This window comes from Rhinoderma darwinii, chromosome 4, assembly GCF_050947455.1.
Source record: "Rhinoderma darwinii isolate aRhiDar2 chromosome 4, aRhiDar2.hap1, whole genome shotgun sequence".
In the NCBI taxonomy this organism is placed as follows: Eukaryota; Metazoa; Chordata; class Amphibia; order Anura; family Rhinodermatidae; genus Rhinoderma; species Rhinoderma darwinii.
In genome coordinates this window covers 367,439,974-367,458,632 of record NC_134690.1, presented here as the reverse complement: position 1 = coordinate 367,458,632, position 18,659 = coordinate 367,439,974, and the positions used below count along the sequence as shown (strand labels likewise).

General features: G+C 44.6%; 1 protein-coding gene and 1 long non-coding RNA gene across 2 annotated transcripts in view; one reads left to right on the top strand and one right to left on the bottom strand.

Moving 5' to 3' along the window:
- The window catches only part of MACROD2 (mono-ADP ribosylhydrolase 2), a 1,597,693-nt gene extending 1,593,020 nt beyond the window's left edge, over nt 1–4,673 (bottom strand). Inside the window, exon 1 of the mRNA XM_075864535.1 lies at nt 4,220–4,673. Within this exon, the coding sequence (XP_075720650.1) occupies nt 4,220–4,661 (442 nt within the window). The 5' untranslated portion in view covers nt 4,662–4,673. The remainder of the gene's footprint in view (nt 1–4,219) is intronic.
- Nucleotides 4,674–4,695: 22 nt separating this feature from the next.
- The window catches only part of LOC142761351 (uncharacterized), an 80,964-nt gene continuing 67,000 nt past the window's right edge, over nt 4,696–18,659 (top strand). Inside the window, exon 1 of the long non-coding RNA XR_012883616.1 lies at nt 4,696–4,822. This is a non-coding gene — a long non-coding RNA (uncharacterized LOC142761351). The remainder of the gene's footprint in view (nt 4,823–18,659) is intronic.

The following is an 18,659-nucleotide window of genomic DNA, read 5'->3' as shown; positions in this document are numbered from 1 at the left end:
TGTCTGCTCTAGTTTTGTAATGTCTGTCTTTAGGACCATATTAAAGAGGCTCTGTCACCAGATTTTGCAACCCCTATCTGCTATTGCAGCAGATCGGCGTTGCAATGTAGATTACAGTAACGTTTTTATTTTTAAAAAACGAGCATTTTTGGCCAAGTTATGACCATTTTTGTATTTATGCAAATGAGGCTTGCAAAAGTCCAAGTGGGTGTGTTTAAAAGTAAAAGTCCAACTGGGCGTGTATTATGTGCGTACATCGGGGCGTGTTTACTACTTTTACTAGCTGGGCGTTCTGACGAGAAGTATCATCCACTTCTCTTCAGAACGCCCAGCTTCTGGCAGTGCAGACAGCGTGTTCGAGAGATCACGCTGTGTCGTCACTCACAGGTCCTGCATCGTGTCGGACGAGCGAGGACACATCGGCACCAGAGGCTACAGTTGATTCTGCAGCAGCATCTACATTGCAGCGCCGATCTGCTGCAATAGCAGATAGGGGTTGCAAAATCTGGTGACAGAGCCTCTTTAAAGAAGAACTTTTTTTTTTCCAGTCCCCTCATTTGGAAATGTAATATAGTGTAACATGGACAACATGTGTATTGACTTACCTGGTGCTTTATTTCACGGGCCACCGTGGGGGTTATGTAATCTGTACTCTGACAACCCAAATCCTACAGCGTCTACTGTAGTAACCTGGATGTCAGTCTCTCAATGCAAGTCTATGAGACTCACATCGAGACTCTCATTGAGAGCAAGACCTCTAATCCCTACAGCAGACGCAGTAGGATACAGGGAGTCAGAATGAAGATCACACGATCCCACAGCGGTCCAGAGTGCAGTTCTGTGAAATGCAGCAACAGGTAAGTTAATGGCTCATATACACTACCGAGTTTTTTGTTTTTTTTTGTTTTTTTAGTTTACTAGCCGCATTTTTTGAGAATAGCACACTGACCCACTAATACCCAAGGCGCCATGCACACATCAGTGTTTCTTGCAGATCTGCTGATCTGTTCTGCAATTATAGAACATTTCCAATCCCTGTCTGTTTTTGCTGGCCTGTGCCACCATTCAAGTCTATGGGTCCGCAAAAATAACGAACAGCACACGGAAGCCGCATCTTGCGGATATGTTGCTAGGAAATGCTTGGGAAATCCGATCACGTGACCTTCATATGGGTGGTGACCGTGAAATACGGATTGACACACAGAAACACGGCCGTAAGATACGGACATATGGAATGGTTGCGGGAGCATTACAGACACAAATATGGACAATAGGATAATTTAATTTGTCTGCGACCCGATCAATGGCAACAGTCATGTGCATGAGGCCTTCTACACATGTCCACATTACATTTGCAAATGTGGTGGGGGGAGTTGGGGGGGGGGGTGATGTAGAGGACAAAAGGAAAAACGGGGTGCTTATTGCCCTATTTGTGTTCAGACAATGATTTCTGCCTCATGCTCCACACATTAGGCAGAGTTCACACATCTCAGATTTGACACTTTGCCATGTAAAAGGATGAGATCTGCATCAAAATCTGCAAAAGAACGTGTGAATTCAGCCTTAAAAACTGCTGATGAACAACTCACAAGTGCAGTCCTCCTGCTCACACCAGAGATTTACTGATAATCATTAAAACTTCAGTCTGAGAACAAGTCTTGTATTACTCTTTGGTAGTGGATTTCACGTACATTAGAGGCATAACTTCTCCTGAGCCCCAATGCAAAAGAGCACCCCCCCCCCCACCTACCATTTATAATAGAGGTGTCTTCTTATATAAAAGAGGGGCACGTACCAGGGCCCAGTTGCAACTGCCACCTCTGCACCCCATATACCCCCCCCATCGATCTTTTGTGAGCAATATCTGCAGATTTACCCCTTTAGATATGCGCACGAACACCCACTGAGACGTGTATGGATATGTGGCCCTCAATGTAAAGCGACTTGAAACATTTGTACTGGTGAAGTGCTTTATATTTGTGAATGAATATATTCAGGGACGCCTTTACTTCAACCGTTCTATTTTCTGTAGTTAGAGGGGCTGTTGTCTGCACAGTGAGGAATCTGGTGGTGATGGCAATGCCTCACACAAGAGATTATGCCACGTGCTGTTCTGTGCCACATGGCATACAGCACAATGTTCAACAACAAAAGCTTCAATTCATAGGAGAGACAGGATTGATACTTGCCCCGTTTCAATGTTACGGCAAGAACACCCGATGATAATGAGAAAAAAAAAAGTAACGGGAGGGCAAAAAGATATAACCTAATATTTCACAGCAGGCAAATATGTGGGCAGCTTATTGTTCAGTGTCAGTCCGCCAGACACACACTGCACCAACTACTAGACCGTGTTCAAGGACAACCTATGGCACGTGGAAGAAAGCCATACAACTTTCCTTTTGACCTATTAGGGTATGTGCACACGATAACTGCAATTACGTCTGAAGTTACAGAGCGGTTTTCAGGAGGAAACAGCTCCTGAATTTCAGACGTAATTGCATGTACTCGCGTTTTGCGGGACGTCTTTTACGGACATAATTTGGAGCTGTTCTTCATTGGAGTCAATGAAGAACGGCTCCAATTATGTCCCAAGAAGTGTCCTGCACTTCTTTTGACGAGGCTGTAATTTTACGCGCCGTCTTTTGACAGCGACGCGTAAAATGACAGACCGTCGGCACAGAACATCGTAAAGCCCATTGAAAGTAATGGGCAGATGTTTGCCGACGTATTGGAGCCGTTTTTTCAGATGTAATTCTAGGCGTAAAACGCCTCCATTACGTCTGAAAATAGGTAGTGTGAACCCAGCCTTAGGCCCCATGCACACGACCGTGCCCGCAATCACGACCCGCGATTGCGGGCACGGCCGGCCGCTGACTGACAGCCGCATTTTCGGGCCGTGCTCCCATACAAAGTATGGGTTTCACGGCCCGCAAAATGCGAAAGAACGGACATGTTCCATAATTCCCGGAACATTTCCACGGCACTGACACCCTTCCGTAGTGCTACGGAAAGGTGTCTGCGTTCAATGAAAGTGAATGGCTCCGTTTTTGAGGACTGCAATTGCGGGCCGCAAAAACGGAGGTTTTTTGCTGTCGTGTGCATGGGGCCTTAGAGTATGCACAGGTCGGATACACTCCAGTTTTGGTGCAGATTTTCGGCTGAATTTTTCACTGCAGAGAAGACTTGGGAAAAAAAAAAGACAATACTTACCACACTCACGTTGCCATAGTGACGTCTCCCTCTGTTCTCCGTGCAGCCCGGTCTCCTCTGATAATGCTGCAGCCCATGTGACCGATATAGCCTGTCATTGGCTGCAGCAGTCACATGGGAAGAAAAGTCATCCCAGGATGCCGGGCTGCACGGAAAGCAGAGAAACGCGTTGCTACGGCAAAGCCTGGAAGGTACGTATAGACTTTGCCATTAAAAATAACCCCCCCCCCACCAAAAAAAAAGTGTTTGGTTTTTTTTTTCAGATTTTTGCTGTGGAATCGTAGCTGTTTTGCCACAAACATCACAACATTTGCTATTTGTTGCAGCTTTTACCTCCCATTGAACTCAATGGGGAAAACCCACAACAAAAGTGCAGCAATTCCACAGCATAGACGGACCTGCGGCAGATTAACAAAAACGCACCGCAGGTCAAATTATGAACAGTTTCTGGTACGATTTTTATTCCTCAGCGTGTGGAGATTTGTTCAAATCTCATCCACTTTGCTGCTATTCTATTTTGCTGCGGATTTTCCACAAAGAAATTAGTTGTGGAGAATCCAGCTAGTTTGAACATTCCCTAAAAGTGCAAGTAAATGTTTTTCTCCTGTGGATTTCCACCGACCTCCACAGAGTACAAGTTAAACCAAATGCCTCACAAAAGTTCCAGTCATGGTGACGGACGCCTCAGAGACAGACACCTTGGGCCGCAAATGTGTCCAAAGTCACGATCCAGTCCTAACCAAAGACAAGGGCAAGAAGCAACACCACCCCTCAGTGTAGATAGGTTCTCCTTATGCCCAGCAATAAGAAGTGTCAGCTCTGCAGGGGACCACTCCATCATTGTACTTAGGATTTGCAGCCATATCAATATACAGAGCCCTGTCCACAGCTGCAGAGCAGGCACAATGGTAGTGAGGGATGGAGCTGACACAGAGATGGGGGGGGGGGCATGTCTCCATCATTATGAACCAGGCAATGTGACTAGGAACAAGAAGCTGGTAGCTACCTTTCTCTTCTCTCCATATCCTTTTCTTCTTGCTGCTGCTGCTGCTGCTGCTGCTGCTGGGGTACATGCTGCTGCTGCTGCTTCTGCTGCTGTGCTGCTGCTGCTGGGTGTTGGATTTTAGCTGCGAGTTCCCCAGGCTCACAGGAAATAGTGTGTGTGACACAATAGAGGAGTGGAAAGCTGAGAGTAGAGGGGGCACTAACAGGACCCTCTTTATATTTCCTTCCCTTATACCTATAGGTGACAGGACGCAGAAAGACACCACAGCTATGTATATGCAGGAGATTCTCCCCGGCTCTGACACTAGCGGGTCACGCCCCTTACAACCCCCTGCACGCCCCGCACGACCGCCCCCTGGCCACTCTCTGCACTCTCCTATAGGCCGGGAGATAGGGCCAGTCACTGATGGGAGAGCCGAGAGAGCGCTGTGGAGAGTGCGCATGTGCTCGGCGTGTTTGTGGGCGGAGACACGGAACTGTGTGAGTGTGTGACACGGGGAACGTGTAAGCTGGACCTCAGGACTGGAGAGAGGACGCGCAGGTGTGCGCCGCGTATTTCAGACGTGGTGTCCGACAGGTGTATTACCCGCACGTATTAGCGGAGGTGAAAGCGCACAAGACATGGGAGATGTTTATATATATATATATATATATATATATATATATATATAATTTTGTTGAGATGCCCTTAGCAACCAATCAGGTTTTTGCTTTCATTTTTCATAGTGGCCAGGGGCTGTATTGTGATTGGTTGCTATAGACAACACCACTGTTTGCACTTGGTGTGGGAGGATGTGTGACTACTGCTGCCTGTATGTCATATCTGTCATGGGGTTAAAGGGAAACTAGTGAAGGCCATAGTTTGCCATGAGGTTTTTTTTCTGGAGATCTCTCATCCTGCGGTGTCTGCTTTAGTCACTCATTCTTCAAATGCTTCCTGTCCCCTGTAGATGATTTATCACCTTCCCCACAAAACAAAGTGTCCCTCTTCAAATGAAATCTTAAGAAATTTTTGCAAGCAATATGGTGCTGAGAATGTAATGTCAGTAGTACTGGGCTCTGCTTCACTACATGCACCAGATCCGTCATAGCTGACTTGTAATGATGTATCTTCAAGTGTGACCCCAATCAAGCCAGGAAGGGAACCGGCCAGCATGACTCTTCAGAGGAGCGGCACCACCCCTATGACTCTTTACAGGTCATTTGCATATAGTGCACTGCTTATCCGCCAGAATATACAAGGACGTCATTGTCAACCTATTCCCTTCCTGAATATTAGGTTGGTGGTGGTTTTGGGGTTGAAACCCCTGTTCACACTGAGTTTTTCGCAGGCAGAATAAATCAGGTTTTTTTTCTGCTCCCATTGATTTTAATGGGAGGTCAGAGGCGGAAACCGTGGCAAGAAAGGACATGCCGCTTTTTTTCCCCCATGAGCAGCCAAAAGCCACCTGGGGATAAAAACACCTCTGCCTCCCATTAAAATCAATGGGGGACGATTTCGGACGTTTTTTGGCTCTGATTCAGATGCAGTTTCCGTGTCAAAATCTGCGCCAAAAAACTGTGAACTGACCCTTAAGGGTCAATGTACACACTGCGTATTACGTACGGTTTTTCCACGCGTACTTGCATGCGGAATATCGGCAGCGTAACACAGTACTAGCATAGTCAATGAGATTCCAGGTGATCTCCTGTCCACGCTGCGGTATTTTTCAAGACATAAATTGACCCGCGGTGCATATTTTCGAAACTGCAGCATGTCAATTTATATCGCAATTCCACTGGCAAATTCTATCCCTGTAGTTCTACAGAAATAAGCACCAAAACCCGCAGCATGAGAACGCTGCGATTTACGTTTCAAAACGTAAAACCTGAACCGAAAAACGTATTAAAAAAATGCACCTTCAGGTGCGTTTTTTTTCCTGCGAATTTCTTGCGGTTTTGCTGCGTATTTTCCCGCATTAAAATACGCAACGTGTTCATGCAGCCTTAGGCTATGTTCACACGGGGTATTTTGCCGAGTTTTTTGACGCGGAAACCGCGTCGCAAAACTCGGCAAAAACGGCCCGAGAACGCCTCCCATTGATTTCAATGGGAGGCGTCGGCGTCTTTTTCCCGCGAGCAGTAAAACTGCCTCGCGGGAAAAAGAAGCGACATGCCCTATCTTCGGGCGCTTCCGCCTCTGACCTCCCATTGACTTCAATGGGAGGCAGGAGAAAGCGTATTTCTCGCTGTTTTATGCCCGCGGCGCTGAATGGCCGCGGGCGAAAAACGGCGCGATAATCGCAGCGAAAATCGACGTGCAGGGAGAGGAATATCTGCCTCAAAGTTCCAAACTGAATTTTGAGGCAGATATTCCTCCCCCAATATACTCCCTGTGAACATAGCCTAAGGCGGGATTCACACGACCGGGTCGTTCCCGAGCCCGAGTGTCGGCCGGTAAAATCGGCCATTTTGCCCGGCCGGTTTGCATAAAGTTATGCATCCGGGCCGGGCAGATCCGGACAGTGACATCAGCGGCAGCTCCTGAAGGGGAATCTCCATGTGTTCGGGGATTCCGCTTCAGGAGTTTCCCCTGATGTCACTGCCCAGATATGGACAGAGACATCAAGCGCTCTGTCCAGGAGCGGAATCCCCGAAAACACGGGGATTCCGCTCCTTCAAGGAGCTAAAGTGCAGCTAGCACATAGCAGAGTGGGGAGATACCTCCCCGCTCTGCTATAGTGGCGTCGCTACAGTAGTAGCAGCCGCAGCAGCAGCTGCTGCTACTAGCGGCGCCATCGAAGGTGTCGCCGAGCCAGGGTGCTTTTAACAAGCAGGGGAAGGGAGCCAGCGCAGCGCTCCCTCCACCTGCTGTACACCCCGGCCCTGCAACACAGTGTACAGCGATGCCATTCGTCAGAATGGCATCAACTCCTCCTCCTCACATGCACTCTGCGCTGTGAGGAGGAGGAGATAGAGCGCAAGCCACGGGAAACCCGGCCATCACTCGGAACACATTCCGGTGATGGCCGTGTATTACCCGGCCCCATAGACTTCTATGGGAGCCGGGCGGCCGGGTGCCCGGGCAAAGATAGAGCATGTCCTATTTTTTGACGGCCGGATTTCCCGGCCGTCAAAAAATCGGTCGTGTGAATAGCCCCATTAGGGGTCTATCATTCCTAATGCAGCCGGGTGCCGGCCGATTTATGAACGGCCGGCACCCGGCCGGGAAACCCTGCCGTGTGAATGAGGCCTTATGCTCCTGACGGTTTTATCTTCACCTTTTATCCTCATGTTGTTTTCAAGTTCAGCATTCTGTGCTGATTAACTTCTGAATAAATATTTATAACAGTTGGAGTTTTGTTTTTCTTTATAGACATTTATATAAATAGATACAGATATATGGTAATCTGCTTATTTAAAGAGGCTCTGTCACCAGATTCTCAAACCCCTATCTCCTATTGCATGTGATCGGCGCTGCAATGCAGATAACAGCAACGTTTTGTTTTTAAAAAAAACGTTAATTTTTGGCCAAGTTATGAGCAATTTTATATTTATGCAAATGAGCTTTGAAATGGACAACTGGGCGTTTTTTTTTTCGTTATGTCCAACTGGGCGTGTATTGTGTTTTTAACTGGGCGTGTTTATGTGTATGGCACTGACCAATCCGTGACCAGTCAGCATCATACACTCCTCAACATCTGCACGCACCTCTCCTGAAATATTCTGTGCTGCTGTGAACTCTGCTCTTACCATTACGTAGCTCTCAGTCAGTTACCTCTCCTCCACTCCTGTGCTCAATAACACCTTCACATGATTGGCAAGTCTCAGAGCGGAAGGAGCGCCATTTGGCTTTTGGAATGGTTTTGTGGGCGCCATGTCACATTTGCAAAGCCCCTGTAGTACTAGTACAGTGGAAACACCCCAAAAGTAACTCCATTTGAGGAATTATCTAGGGGTATAGTGAGAATTTTCACCCCAAAGGTTTTATTGCTGAATTAATTAGAATTAAGCCGTGAAAACTAAAAATACAATTTTTCCCCAATAAGATGTCGTTCTAAATCAACATTTTTAATTTTCCCAAGGAATAAAGAAGAAAAAGCACCCCATTTGTAAAGCAATGTATCCAGAGTATGGTAATATCCCATATGTCGTTATAAACTGCTTCTGAGCCCACACTATCACCATGACGTAAATGTACTGCACTTCGCGGGAACCCTTTCCTGACAGTGCTGTATATATACGGAAGGGGTTAAAGTAAATTTCAAAGTTGACCTATATCAGGTGTACTATTAGATTAGATAATCTCTCCCTGGCCAAGAGGTGAGGATCCTAAACAGTGGACCCCCCTCTATTTAAGGGGTATTCCAACTAAGAAAATATATCACCTATCCACAGTCTATCTACATATCACTAGTAAAAAAAAAAAAAGAGACAAATGTTTTAAGGTAAACCAATAAAAACTCGCCCCCACACTGTTTACCAGTCTGCAGGTTCTTCTGCATGACCTTAAAACAATCTTGGAGAGAACACAGGGATTAATTGCCTTCTGATTTGTTCCAGTTTAAGCTAGTGAACTACTGAGGGGTGGGGCTTAGCAAAGAGGGCAGGGCTTATTGATCCTGCTGCCACCAGTTGACTTACAATTAGACGCAGGATAATGAGGAGGAGGGGGCAAATGTCTGATCTCCTGGAACACTTCTCTATATAAAAATTAATTAGTATTCGTTGCAATATGAGATAAAATAGGATCAAAGGAAAAGAGATTAAAATGCTGGGATATTTTTTTTTATTTTTTCTAGCCTTTTGCATGTTTAGTGTTTATTTTAATTATTTTCCTCTGCTGGGAGTAATTCAAAACTTTACTCTGACCAAAAGTCACAGGATTACAAAGACAGAAAGTAACATGGATGCTTAGGGAGAGTGGACCCCTCTATAACACTAAACTTTTGGGCAGCCCCCCTGGAGTATAGCGGTAGAGCAAATTTTAAAATTTCAAGGAAATCTGTCATCAGAACTGACTCCTTCAACCCCTTAAGGTCCAGCCAATTTTTATTTTTTCTCCCCACCTTCTAAGACCCATAGCTTTTTTATTTTTCTGTCAGTATAATCATACAGGGCTTGTCTTTTGCAGGACAAGTTTACTGAATAACAAAATTGAAAATTATTTTTTTATTTTATAAGGAAATAGGAAAACAACAGCAAGTCCACCATTGTTTTTTATTTAACTTTACTCTGCGGGTCAGTATGATAAGGGCGATATAAGGTTTATATTGATTTTTGTTTGTACTACTTTTACAAAATTAAAAAAATTGTTTTTATTTGTTCGTCGATGGAGCTGTGTGAGGGCTTGTTTTTTTGCGGTGAAATCTTTCATTTTAATTGTTACAATTTTGGGTTGCATGCAACTTTTTTAAGGGCAGATACAGACGAACGTTGCGTTTTTGCGCGCGCAAACAACGCTGCGTTTTGCGTGCGCAAAAACCATTTGACTGCGTGTGTCATCCGTGTCTGATGCGTGATTTTCGATAGAGATGAGGCTAGTCAACGCCCGTCACTGTCCAAGGTGCTGAAAGAGCTAGCTCTTTCAGCATCCTCGACAGTGAATGCCGAACACAATATCGAAAAACCTGTTGAAAAAAAAGAAAAAGTTCGTACTTACCGAGAACTTCCCGGCCGTTGCCTTGGTGACGCGTCCTTGGTGACGCGCCTCTCGACATCGGGCCCCACCTCCCTGGATGACGCGCCAGTCCATGTGACCGCTGCAGCCTGTGCTTGGCCTGTGATTGGCTGGAGCTGTCACTTGGACTGAATTGTCATCCCGGGAGGTCAGACTGGAGGAAGACCCCGGGAGTTATCGGTAAGTCAGAACTTAGTTTTTTTTTCTACAGGTTCATGTATATTGGGATCGGAAGTCACTGTCCATGGTGCTGAAACAGTTTAACTCTTTCAGCACCATGGACAGTGACTATCTCCTGACGTAGCGTACCGATAATTTTTTTGCCGGGTTTGGCCAAAACGAGTTCGGCCGAACCCGGTGAAGTTCGGTTCGCTTGTCCGGCTTCGCTCATCACAAAGACACTCCGTTTGGATGTTCGGAAACAGAAAAGCACGTGGTGCTTTTCTGTTTACATTCATCCTTTTGACAGCTGGTGCGCTGTTTCAGTCGGTTCGCAGGGAAGTGCTTCCGTGCAACCTGCGTGGTTTTCACGCACCCATTGACTTCAATGGGTGCGTGATGCGCGAAATACGCAGTTATTGAACCTGTCGCGCTTTTTGCGCAGCAGACAAACGCTGCGCAAAAAGTACGGACTGTCTGTACTGCCCCATAGACTTGTATTGGTCCATGCATGCCGCGTGAAAACCACGCGGCCCGCACGGACCGAATACACGCTCGTGTGAATCCCCCCTAACACTTCTAGTTAAATTTTTGGGGAGACAAGGTCACTAAAAAACTGCAATCCTGGCCGGTTTTCTTTGGTTTATTTTTTGCGGTGTTCATCGGTGGGATAAATATTGTTATAGTGTAATAGTTCAAACAGTTACGAATGCAGCAACACAAATTTTTTTTTTTTTTTTTTTTACGTTCTTTTACAGAAAAATTAAAAATGTTCTTTTTATTTGTAAGATTTTTTTGTATATTGTTTAAAACTTTATTGAAGGGGTTGTCCACTACTGAACAGCTGATGACCTTTCCACTGGATAGGTCATCAGTGTATCATCGGAGCGGGTCCGACATCTGGATCCCGCACTGTTAAGCCACTCCGGCTATCTCCGGGCACCGGATATTATGACCCATTATGCTATACAGTGAAGGAAATAAGTATTTGATCCTTTGCTGATTTTGTAAGTTTGCCCACTGTCAAAGACGTGAACAGTCTAGAATTTTTAGGCTAGGTTAATTTTACCAGTTAGAGATAGATTATATATAAAAAAAAAAGAAAATCACATAGTCAAAATTATATATATTTATTTGCATTGTGCACAGAGAAATAAGTATTTGATCCCTTTGGCAAACAAGACTTAATACTTGGTGGCAAAACCCTTGTTGGCAAGCACAGCAGTCAGACGTTTTTTGTAGTTGATGATGAGGTTTGCACACATGTTAGATGGAATTTTGGCCCACTCCTCTTTGCAGATCATCTGTAAATCATTAAGATTGCGAGGCTGTCGCTTGGCAACTCGGATCTTCAGCTCCCTCCATAAGTTTTCGATGGGATTAAGGTCTGGAGACTGGCTAGGCCACTCCATGACCTTAATGTGCTTCTTTTTGAGCCACTCCTTTGTTGCCTTGGCTGTATGTTTTGTGTCATTGTCGTGCTGGAAGACCCAGCCACGAGACATTTTTAATGTCCTGGTGGAGGGAAGGAGGTTGTCACTCAGGATTTGACGGTACATGGCTCCATCCATTCTCCCATTGATGCGGTGAAGTAGTCCTGTGCCCTTAGCAGAGAAACACGTCCAAAACATAATGTTTCCATCTCCATGCTTGACAGTGGGGACGGTGTTCTTTGGGTCATAGGCAGCATTTCTCTTCCTCCAAACACGGCGAGTTGAGTTAATGCCAAAGAGCTCAATTTTAGTCTCACCTGACCACAGCACCTTCTCCCAATCACTCTCAGAATCATCCAGATGTTCATTTGCAAACTTCAGACGGGCCTGTACATGTGCCTTCTTGAGCAGGGGGACCTTGCGGGCACTGCAGGATTTTAATCCATTACGGTGTAATGTGTTACCAATGGTTTTCTTGGTGACTGTGGTCCCAGCTGCCTTGAGATCATTAACAAGTTCCCCCCGTGTAGTTTTCAGCTGTGCTCTCACCTTCCTCAGGATCAAGGATACCCCACGAGGTGAGATTTTGCATGGAGCCCCAGATCGATGTCGATTTACAGTCATTTTGTATGTCTTCCATTTTCTTACTATTGCACCAACAGTTGTCTCCTTCTCACCCAGCGTCTTACTTATGGTTTTGTAGCCCATTCCAGCCTTGTGCAGGTCTATGATCTTGTCCCTGACATCCTTAGAAAGCTCTTTGGTCTTGCCCATATTGTAGAGGTTAGAGTCAGACTGATTAATGGAGTCTGTGGACAGGAGTCTTTTATTAAGGTGACCATTTAAGACAGCGGTCTTTAATGCAGGCACCAAGTTGATTTGGAGCGTGTAACTGGTCTGGAGGAGGCTGAACTCTTAATGGTTGGTAGGGGATCAAATACTTATTTCTCTGTGCACAATGCAAATAAATATATATAATTTTGACTATGTGATTTTCTTTTTTTTTTTTCTTTCTATAATCTATCTCTCACTGGTAAAATTAACCTAGCCTAAAAATTCTAGACTGTTCATGTCTTTGACAGTGGGCAAACTTACAAAATCAGCAAGGGATCAAATACTTATTTCCTTCACTGTATATGGAGCCGGAAGCAGTTGGTTTCGTACATAGCATATCGGCCGTGCTGCCGAACTGCAGCTCTGCTCTTATTCGCTTGAATAGGAGTAGAGCTGCAGAACGGCAGCTTGCCGCTATTCAGTGGCTGGAGCCAACTGCTTCCAGCATGAACGTCCGGTGCTCGGAGGCAGCCAGAGCGGCTTAATGCTGCGGGGTCTTGGTGTCGGACCCCCACAGATCATGTACTGATGACCTATCCGGTGGATAGGTCATCCGTTGTTCAGTAGTCGACAACCCCTTTAAACTTATTTTGATAATTTTTTGGGGATTTAAACATACTTATGTATTGCAGTGAATTGTACTTTATAGGAGGAATAAAATGGCAGACCTGGGGGCCTTCAGTATGCCCCTGGCTGCAATGACAAGGTATTGGCACACTGTGATTGCATCGCGGGGAGGGGGCGATGAGATAATGAGGGGGGCGCTACCCACTGTCTTAACCGCTTAAATGCAACGGCCGATATTGACTGTGTAATCTAAGTGGTTAAGCGTCTGGGATCGGATTTATCACTGATTCCGGCTGTTGGATCAGGCTCACCCGCAGTATATGGAGCGGGCTCCGCCCGTGATCTCGCACCATACTCCTTCCCCCTCCCATTCTCTGTAGACAACAATTCCTATCTAGAGATACCCTCCATTTTATTTCTCGGCCTCATTAATTATGTTGATCAATATATTCTTTGTTTAAATTTATTGTTCATCTCCTCCATCCTTACACAGTCGATGTAGGTCCTGAACAATGTTTTATCCTCAACATCTGGCTAAAAGAAAGTTATTCTATCATGCGTCTCGGGTGATGACTATTAAATCGCATCAAGTTGTTGCGATCTGTGGGCTTAATGTACAAATTGGTATCCAGCATACCCCCTGTCCTGTAAACCAATGTGTCTAGAAATTGTAGAGCTACTGTCATAGTGAATTTAATATCTGCATCCATCTCATTTAGGAAGTAGAAAAGTTCCTCTAATTGTACCTGGGAACCTGTCTAAATAACAAACATATTGTTTTAGCACTTGACTTAAGTGGTGGGAAACATATAGAATATGTTGGCGTACATGGGTGCCACATTCGAACCCATGGCGGTCCCTCTTTAGCTTTCAAACTTTCCAAAAAATAAAACTATTGGGCGTTTTAGAAGGACATGTGCAGTAAGGGCGGGTGTTAATAGAAATATAGAGTTAATATTTATAACTTTGGCATTTTCTCAACCTGACCATCACTTGTGGTTTATCAATAATTAATGAAACTTTTTGACGATTTTTGTGCACTTTACTTATTTTATGAAATACTATGTATTTATGTGTAAATGTTGAATCACATATTTATATATGTCATACTTGAAATGAGCATATATATTTGTATGCACTTTGTTATAATTGTCTAAAGTGTTGTAATCACTGTTAATGAGCTAGTGAGCTATATATACTTGGCTCATTTGCACTGTTGCTCTGCTTAAGAAAGGCTCATTTGAGCTAAAACCAGTGGCATAACTACTGCGGTAGCAGCCGTAGCGGCTGCTACGGGGCCCGCGGCTTGAGGGGGTCCGTGCCGCCAGCCAACACGCCCCCCCATATGCCCGGTGGCGCCGCTAGCAACCGTTATGGCTGCTACAGTGGTAGCGACGCTACTACGGTGCCGTCGCCGCCGAGCCTTTAACATTTATGGGCCGGGCGACACAGGCCCTCTCATGCCCAGGGGCACCGCTAGCACCGGAGGGGGCCCCGGTACTAGCGACAGTCACCCCCTCTTGCAGTAAGTGTACCTGCGTCCATAGCAGGCAGGTACAAATACATGCATCAGTTCTGGCTAGCCGAGCACATTCCATGCCCGACCTTTCAGCGCCTTACAATGACGCTGATTGGGGGGGCAAAATGACTTGCCCTGCCAATCCGCACCTTTGAACGATGCGCGCTTGCGTCATTCAGCTCCAGCAGATCTGCTCAGAAGAGAGCAGATCTGCATTGCCGCCGGGGCTCTATCTACAGGGGGGCACTATATACAGGTCGGGGGCACTATATGCAGGAGGGGTCTATATGTGGGGATGTGGGCCACCATATAAAGGGGGGGTCTATATGTGGGCCACTATATACAGGTGCGTCTATATGTGAGGATGTGGGCCACTATACACAGGGGGGGTCTATATGTGGAGCACTATCTACAGGGGGGTCTATATGTGGGGATGTGGGCACTATATACAGGGGGGTCTATATGTGGGGATGTGGGGCACTTTCTAGACGTGGTCTATATGTGGGACACTATATACAGGGGTGGGCTATATGTAGAGCACTATCTACAGGGGAGCTATATGTAGGGCACTGTCTGCGGGGGTGGGCTATATGTGGGACACTATATACAGGGGGAGCTATATGTGAGGTACTATCTACAGAGTTGGGCTATATGTGAAGTACTATCTATAGGGGAAGCTATATGTAGGGCAGCATGGTGGCTCAGTGGTTAGCACTTTTGCCTTGCAACTCTGGAGTCCATGTGGGCACTATCTACAGAGGGCTGTATGTGGGGCACTATCTACAGGGGCTTAAATGTAGGGCACTATGTACAAAGGCTCTATGGGGGTCACTATCTACAGGGGGCTATGGAGGCACTGTCTACACGGGGCACGGTGTGTGTGTGTATGTGACACAGTGTATGGTACTATTATAATCAGGGACACAGTGTATGGCGCTGTTATAATTAGAGGTGCAATGTATGGTGCTTTATTATATTTAGAGGGGTTGAGAATTTTAACTTCGTTTAGAGGTGCAGAAATGTTTTAAAAGTGAGAAGCTGAAGACATTTGAGCGGAAAACTGCAGAAATGGGTCGTGCCCGGGAGAAATCCATCATAGAGGTCTGAAACAGAGGAAGAAGATAAGAACTACAATCTGAGATGTCACCGGTGAGTCACTTAATGTAAATGTTTACTCTGCCTCTAATCAGTACTGTAGTCACTGTATAATCTGCAGATGATGAGTGGTATGATTTTTTTTGTGGAACAGCATTTCCCAGCATATCCTTACTATTGTTTGGGCCATGCTGTAGTTTTATGCCGTACAAACCTATACGGCAGGGGTTGCACTAAATTGGGCTATATTTGTTCTTGTGCTGTATATATGTACTGAGCTTGGTTCTGGGGCTGTATTTATGTACTGAGCATGGTTCCGGTGCTGTTTATATGTATGAGTATGGTTCCGGTGCTCTATATATGTATGAGCTTTGTTCTGGTGCTGTATTTATGTACTGAGCTTGGCTCTGGTGCTGTTTATATGTATGAGCGTGGTTCTGGAGCTGTATATATGTACTGAGCTTTGTTCTGGTTCTGTATATATGTATGAGCTTAGTTTTGGAGCTGTAATCATATAGGATATATTTATAATAACAAGCTTGCAGGGCAGATGGAATTGTTATCAATTCATTGTATATTTCATGGGAACCTGTCTGGTTGTTTTATCCCCTTGAACCACCACCATGCGGTAATACATGACCTAACAATATTTCCAAATGTATGTTTTTTTCAGATGCAGTATAATCTTTAAAATCCACTTTTAAAACGGCGCACACTATATGCTAATTACTCATTAAAGGGTCATGGGGCGGTGCCGCTATCCTGAAGAGTCACACAGTCCTGCCTCCAAACCCATCTTTCCATGCTTGATTGGCATCCCCCTGGCTGATACAACTTTCTCGAATGCGCCATTGCCTTATGGCACTATATACAAGGGGGGGCTGTGTGGCACTATACACAAGAGGGAACTGTGTGGCACTATAGACAAGGAGGAACTGTGTGAAACTATACACAAGGGGGAGCTGTGTGGCACTATACACATGGGGGAGCTGTGTGGCACTACTAAGGGGGGCTGTGTGGCACTGTCTATTAGGGGGGCAGTATGGCACTATTTACAAGGGGGAGGGCTGTGGCTCTATCTACAGGGGGCTGTGTGTGGCGCAATCTGCAGGGGTCTGTGTGCGGCACTATCTACTAAGGGGGGCTGTGCGGCACTATCTACTAAGGGGGGCTGTATACAGGGGGGCTTTATGGCGATATCTACAGGGGTGCTGTATGGCACTATCTACAAGGGGGAGGTGGGGGCACTATTTACAAGTGGGGTGTGACACTGTATTTAGGCGGGGTTGTATAGCACTGTCTAAAGGTGGGCTGTATGGCACATTCTACAGGGGGCACTATCTATAAGGGGGGCTGTGCGTGGCACCTGGGGGGGCTCCAGTTAAGCGTTTGCTATGGGGCCCAGTCTTTCCAAGTTACGCCCCTGGCTAAAATGTTGCATGGGTGGAAAAAGTTTTCACTTGAAGTACCTCCTTGATTTCCTAGACTTTTCCTTCAAGACATCCCTGGATCAAGTCCTCTGAGACGGGCACCATAAAATATTTTTTTATTTTGCAGTGCAGCTGCTTTCTATTATATACCAGTGGAAAACAATATAAACTACAACTGCAGTGACCTTATAGAGTTTTCATACTAGGCGAGCACATCCAAATTATTAGATTTTCTAGCACAGCTTTAAACAAAGTTTTAGCAGAAGACAGTTTGATTAAAATATGTTTACCTGAGTAGCTTAAGTGATGGATAGATTATTGGATGTAGACCAGTTTTTCTTGGGCCTTTATTGACTGTAATACATTTTGTCAGGCAAATAAAAAGGTGCTGAGGCTAAAAATAAAGCAATTTGTTGTTCACAGTATAATGTTTATGACTATGTTCGCCGGTCTGTTTTCGCTGCATATTCTGACTTTTTTTCCCCCCTTTAAATATTGAAAACGCCACTTAACACAATGAACTTATTGTATTTTCTCATGGTGCACTATTTTTCAGTATCTTTATGTTTTATCTCATGTAACACCTCTGTCTTGTAAAGTGATTAATCTTTTCAAAGAGCAGAGCAATAACCTTTACACTGCCAGTGGAGCCTAGAATAAATCATTGGGAACTATAAAGAGATGACATCAGTGATACTGTATTTATGACAGCAACATAAATGTCAAAGTGCATGCAGAGCCTCAACTTTTGTAATAGACTCATTTGAAGGACTAGTCTACAATGTATTTATGCACATCTTAATCTATTGTTTTCTGTACTGAGAACGGAGAATTTAAGGTATTGCTTGTGGCCATGATTACTTAATCCTTTCAGGACTGAGACATTTTTTACTTTTTAATTTTCGTTTTTCATTCCCCACCTTCAAAGAGCCATAACATTTCCATCAATGGAGTGGTGTGAGGGCTTATTTTTTGTCGGAGGAGTTGTTTCTGTTGGCACCATTTAAATATATAATGTACTTATAATGTACTGGGAAACCGAAAATCTTTGCGGGCGGAAATCGGAAAAAATCTGTGATTCCACCATTGTTTTTTGGGATTCGTTTTTACAGCTTTTACCGTGTGGTAAAAATGACAACGTAACTCTTTTCTGCAGCTCAATATGATTACGGTGATACCAAATTTATATACAAAGAAAATAGGGAGACCGAAACACACACAGTTGTCAAGGTATAAAAAAAAAAGTTGCCTTTATTCCACCATAAATAGCGACGTTTCGACCCAAGTGAGGGTCTTTCTCAAGCCTATTTGTATAGATTTTTTATGTTTTACTACTTTTACAAAAAAAATCTATTTGTTAAAAATATAAACTGTTTTGTTTCACAACATTCTGAGAGCCATACTTTTTTTTAATTTTTTCATTAATTGAACGATGTGAGGGCTTATTTTTTGTAGGACAAGCTGCAGTTTTTATTGGTACCATATTTTGGTACATACAACATTTTGATTGCTTTTTATTATTTTTTTTGGAGCGCTAAGGTGACCAAAAAAACAATCAATTATTATTTTTTTACGGCATTCACCCTGTGAGCTAAATAATGTTATATTGTAATAGTTCAGACTTTTACGGATGCAGTGATACTAATTTTGTTTATTTTTTATATTACTATAGAAGAAAAATGGCAAAAAGGGATTTATTTAATTTTTTTCACGACTAAAATCTTTATTAAACTTTTTTTTACATT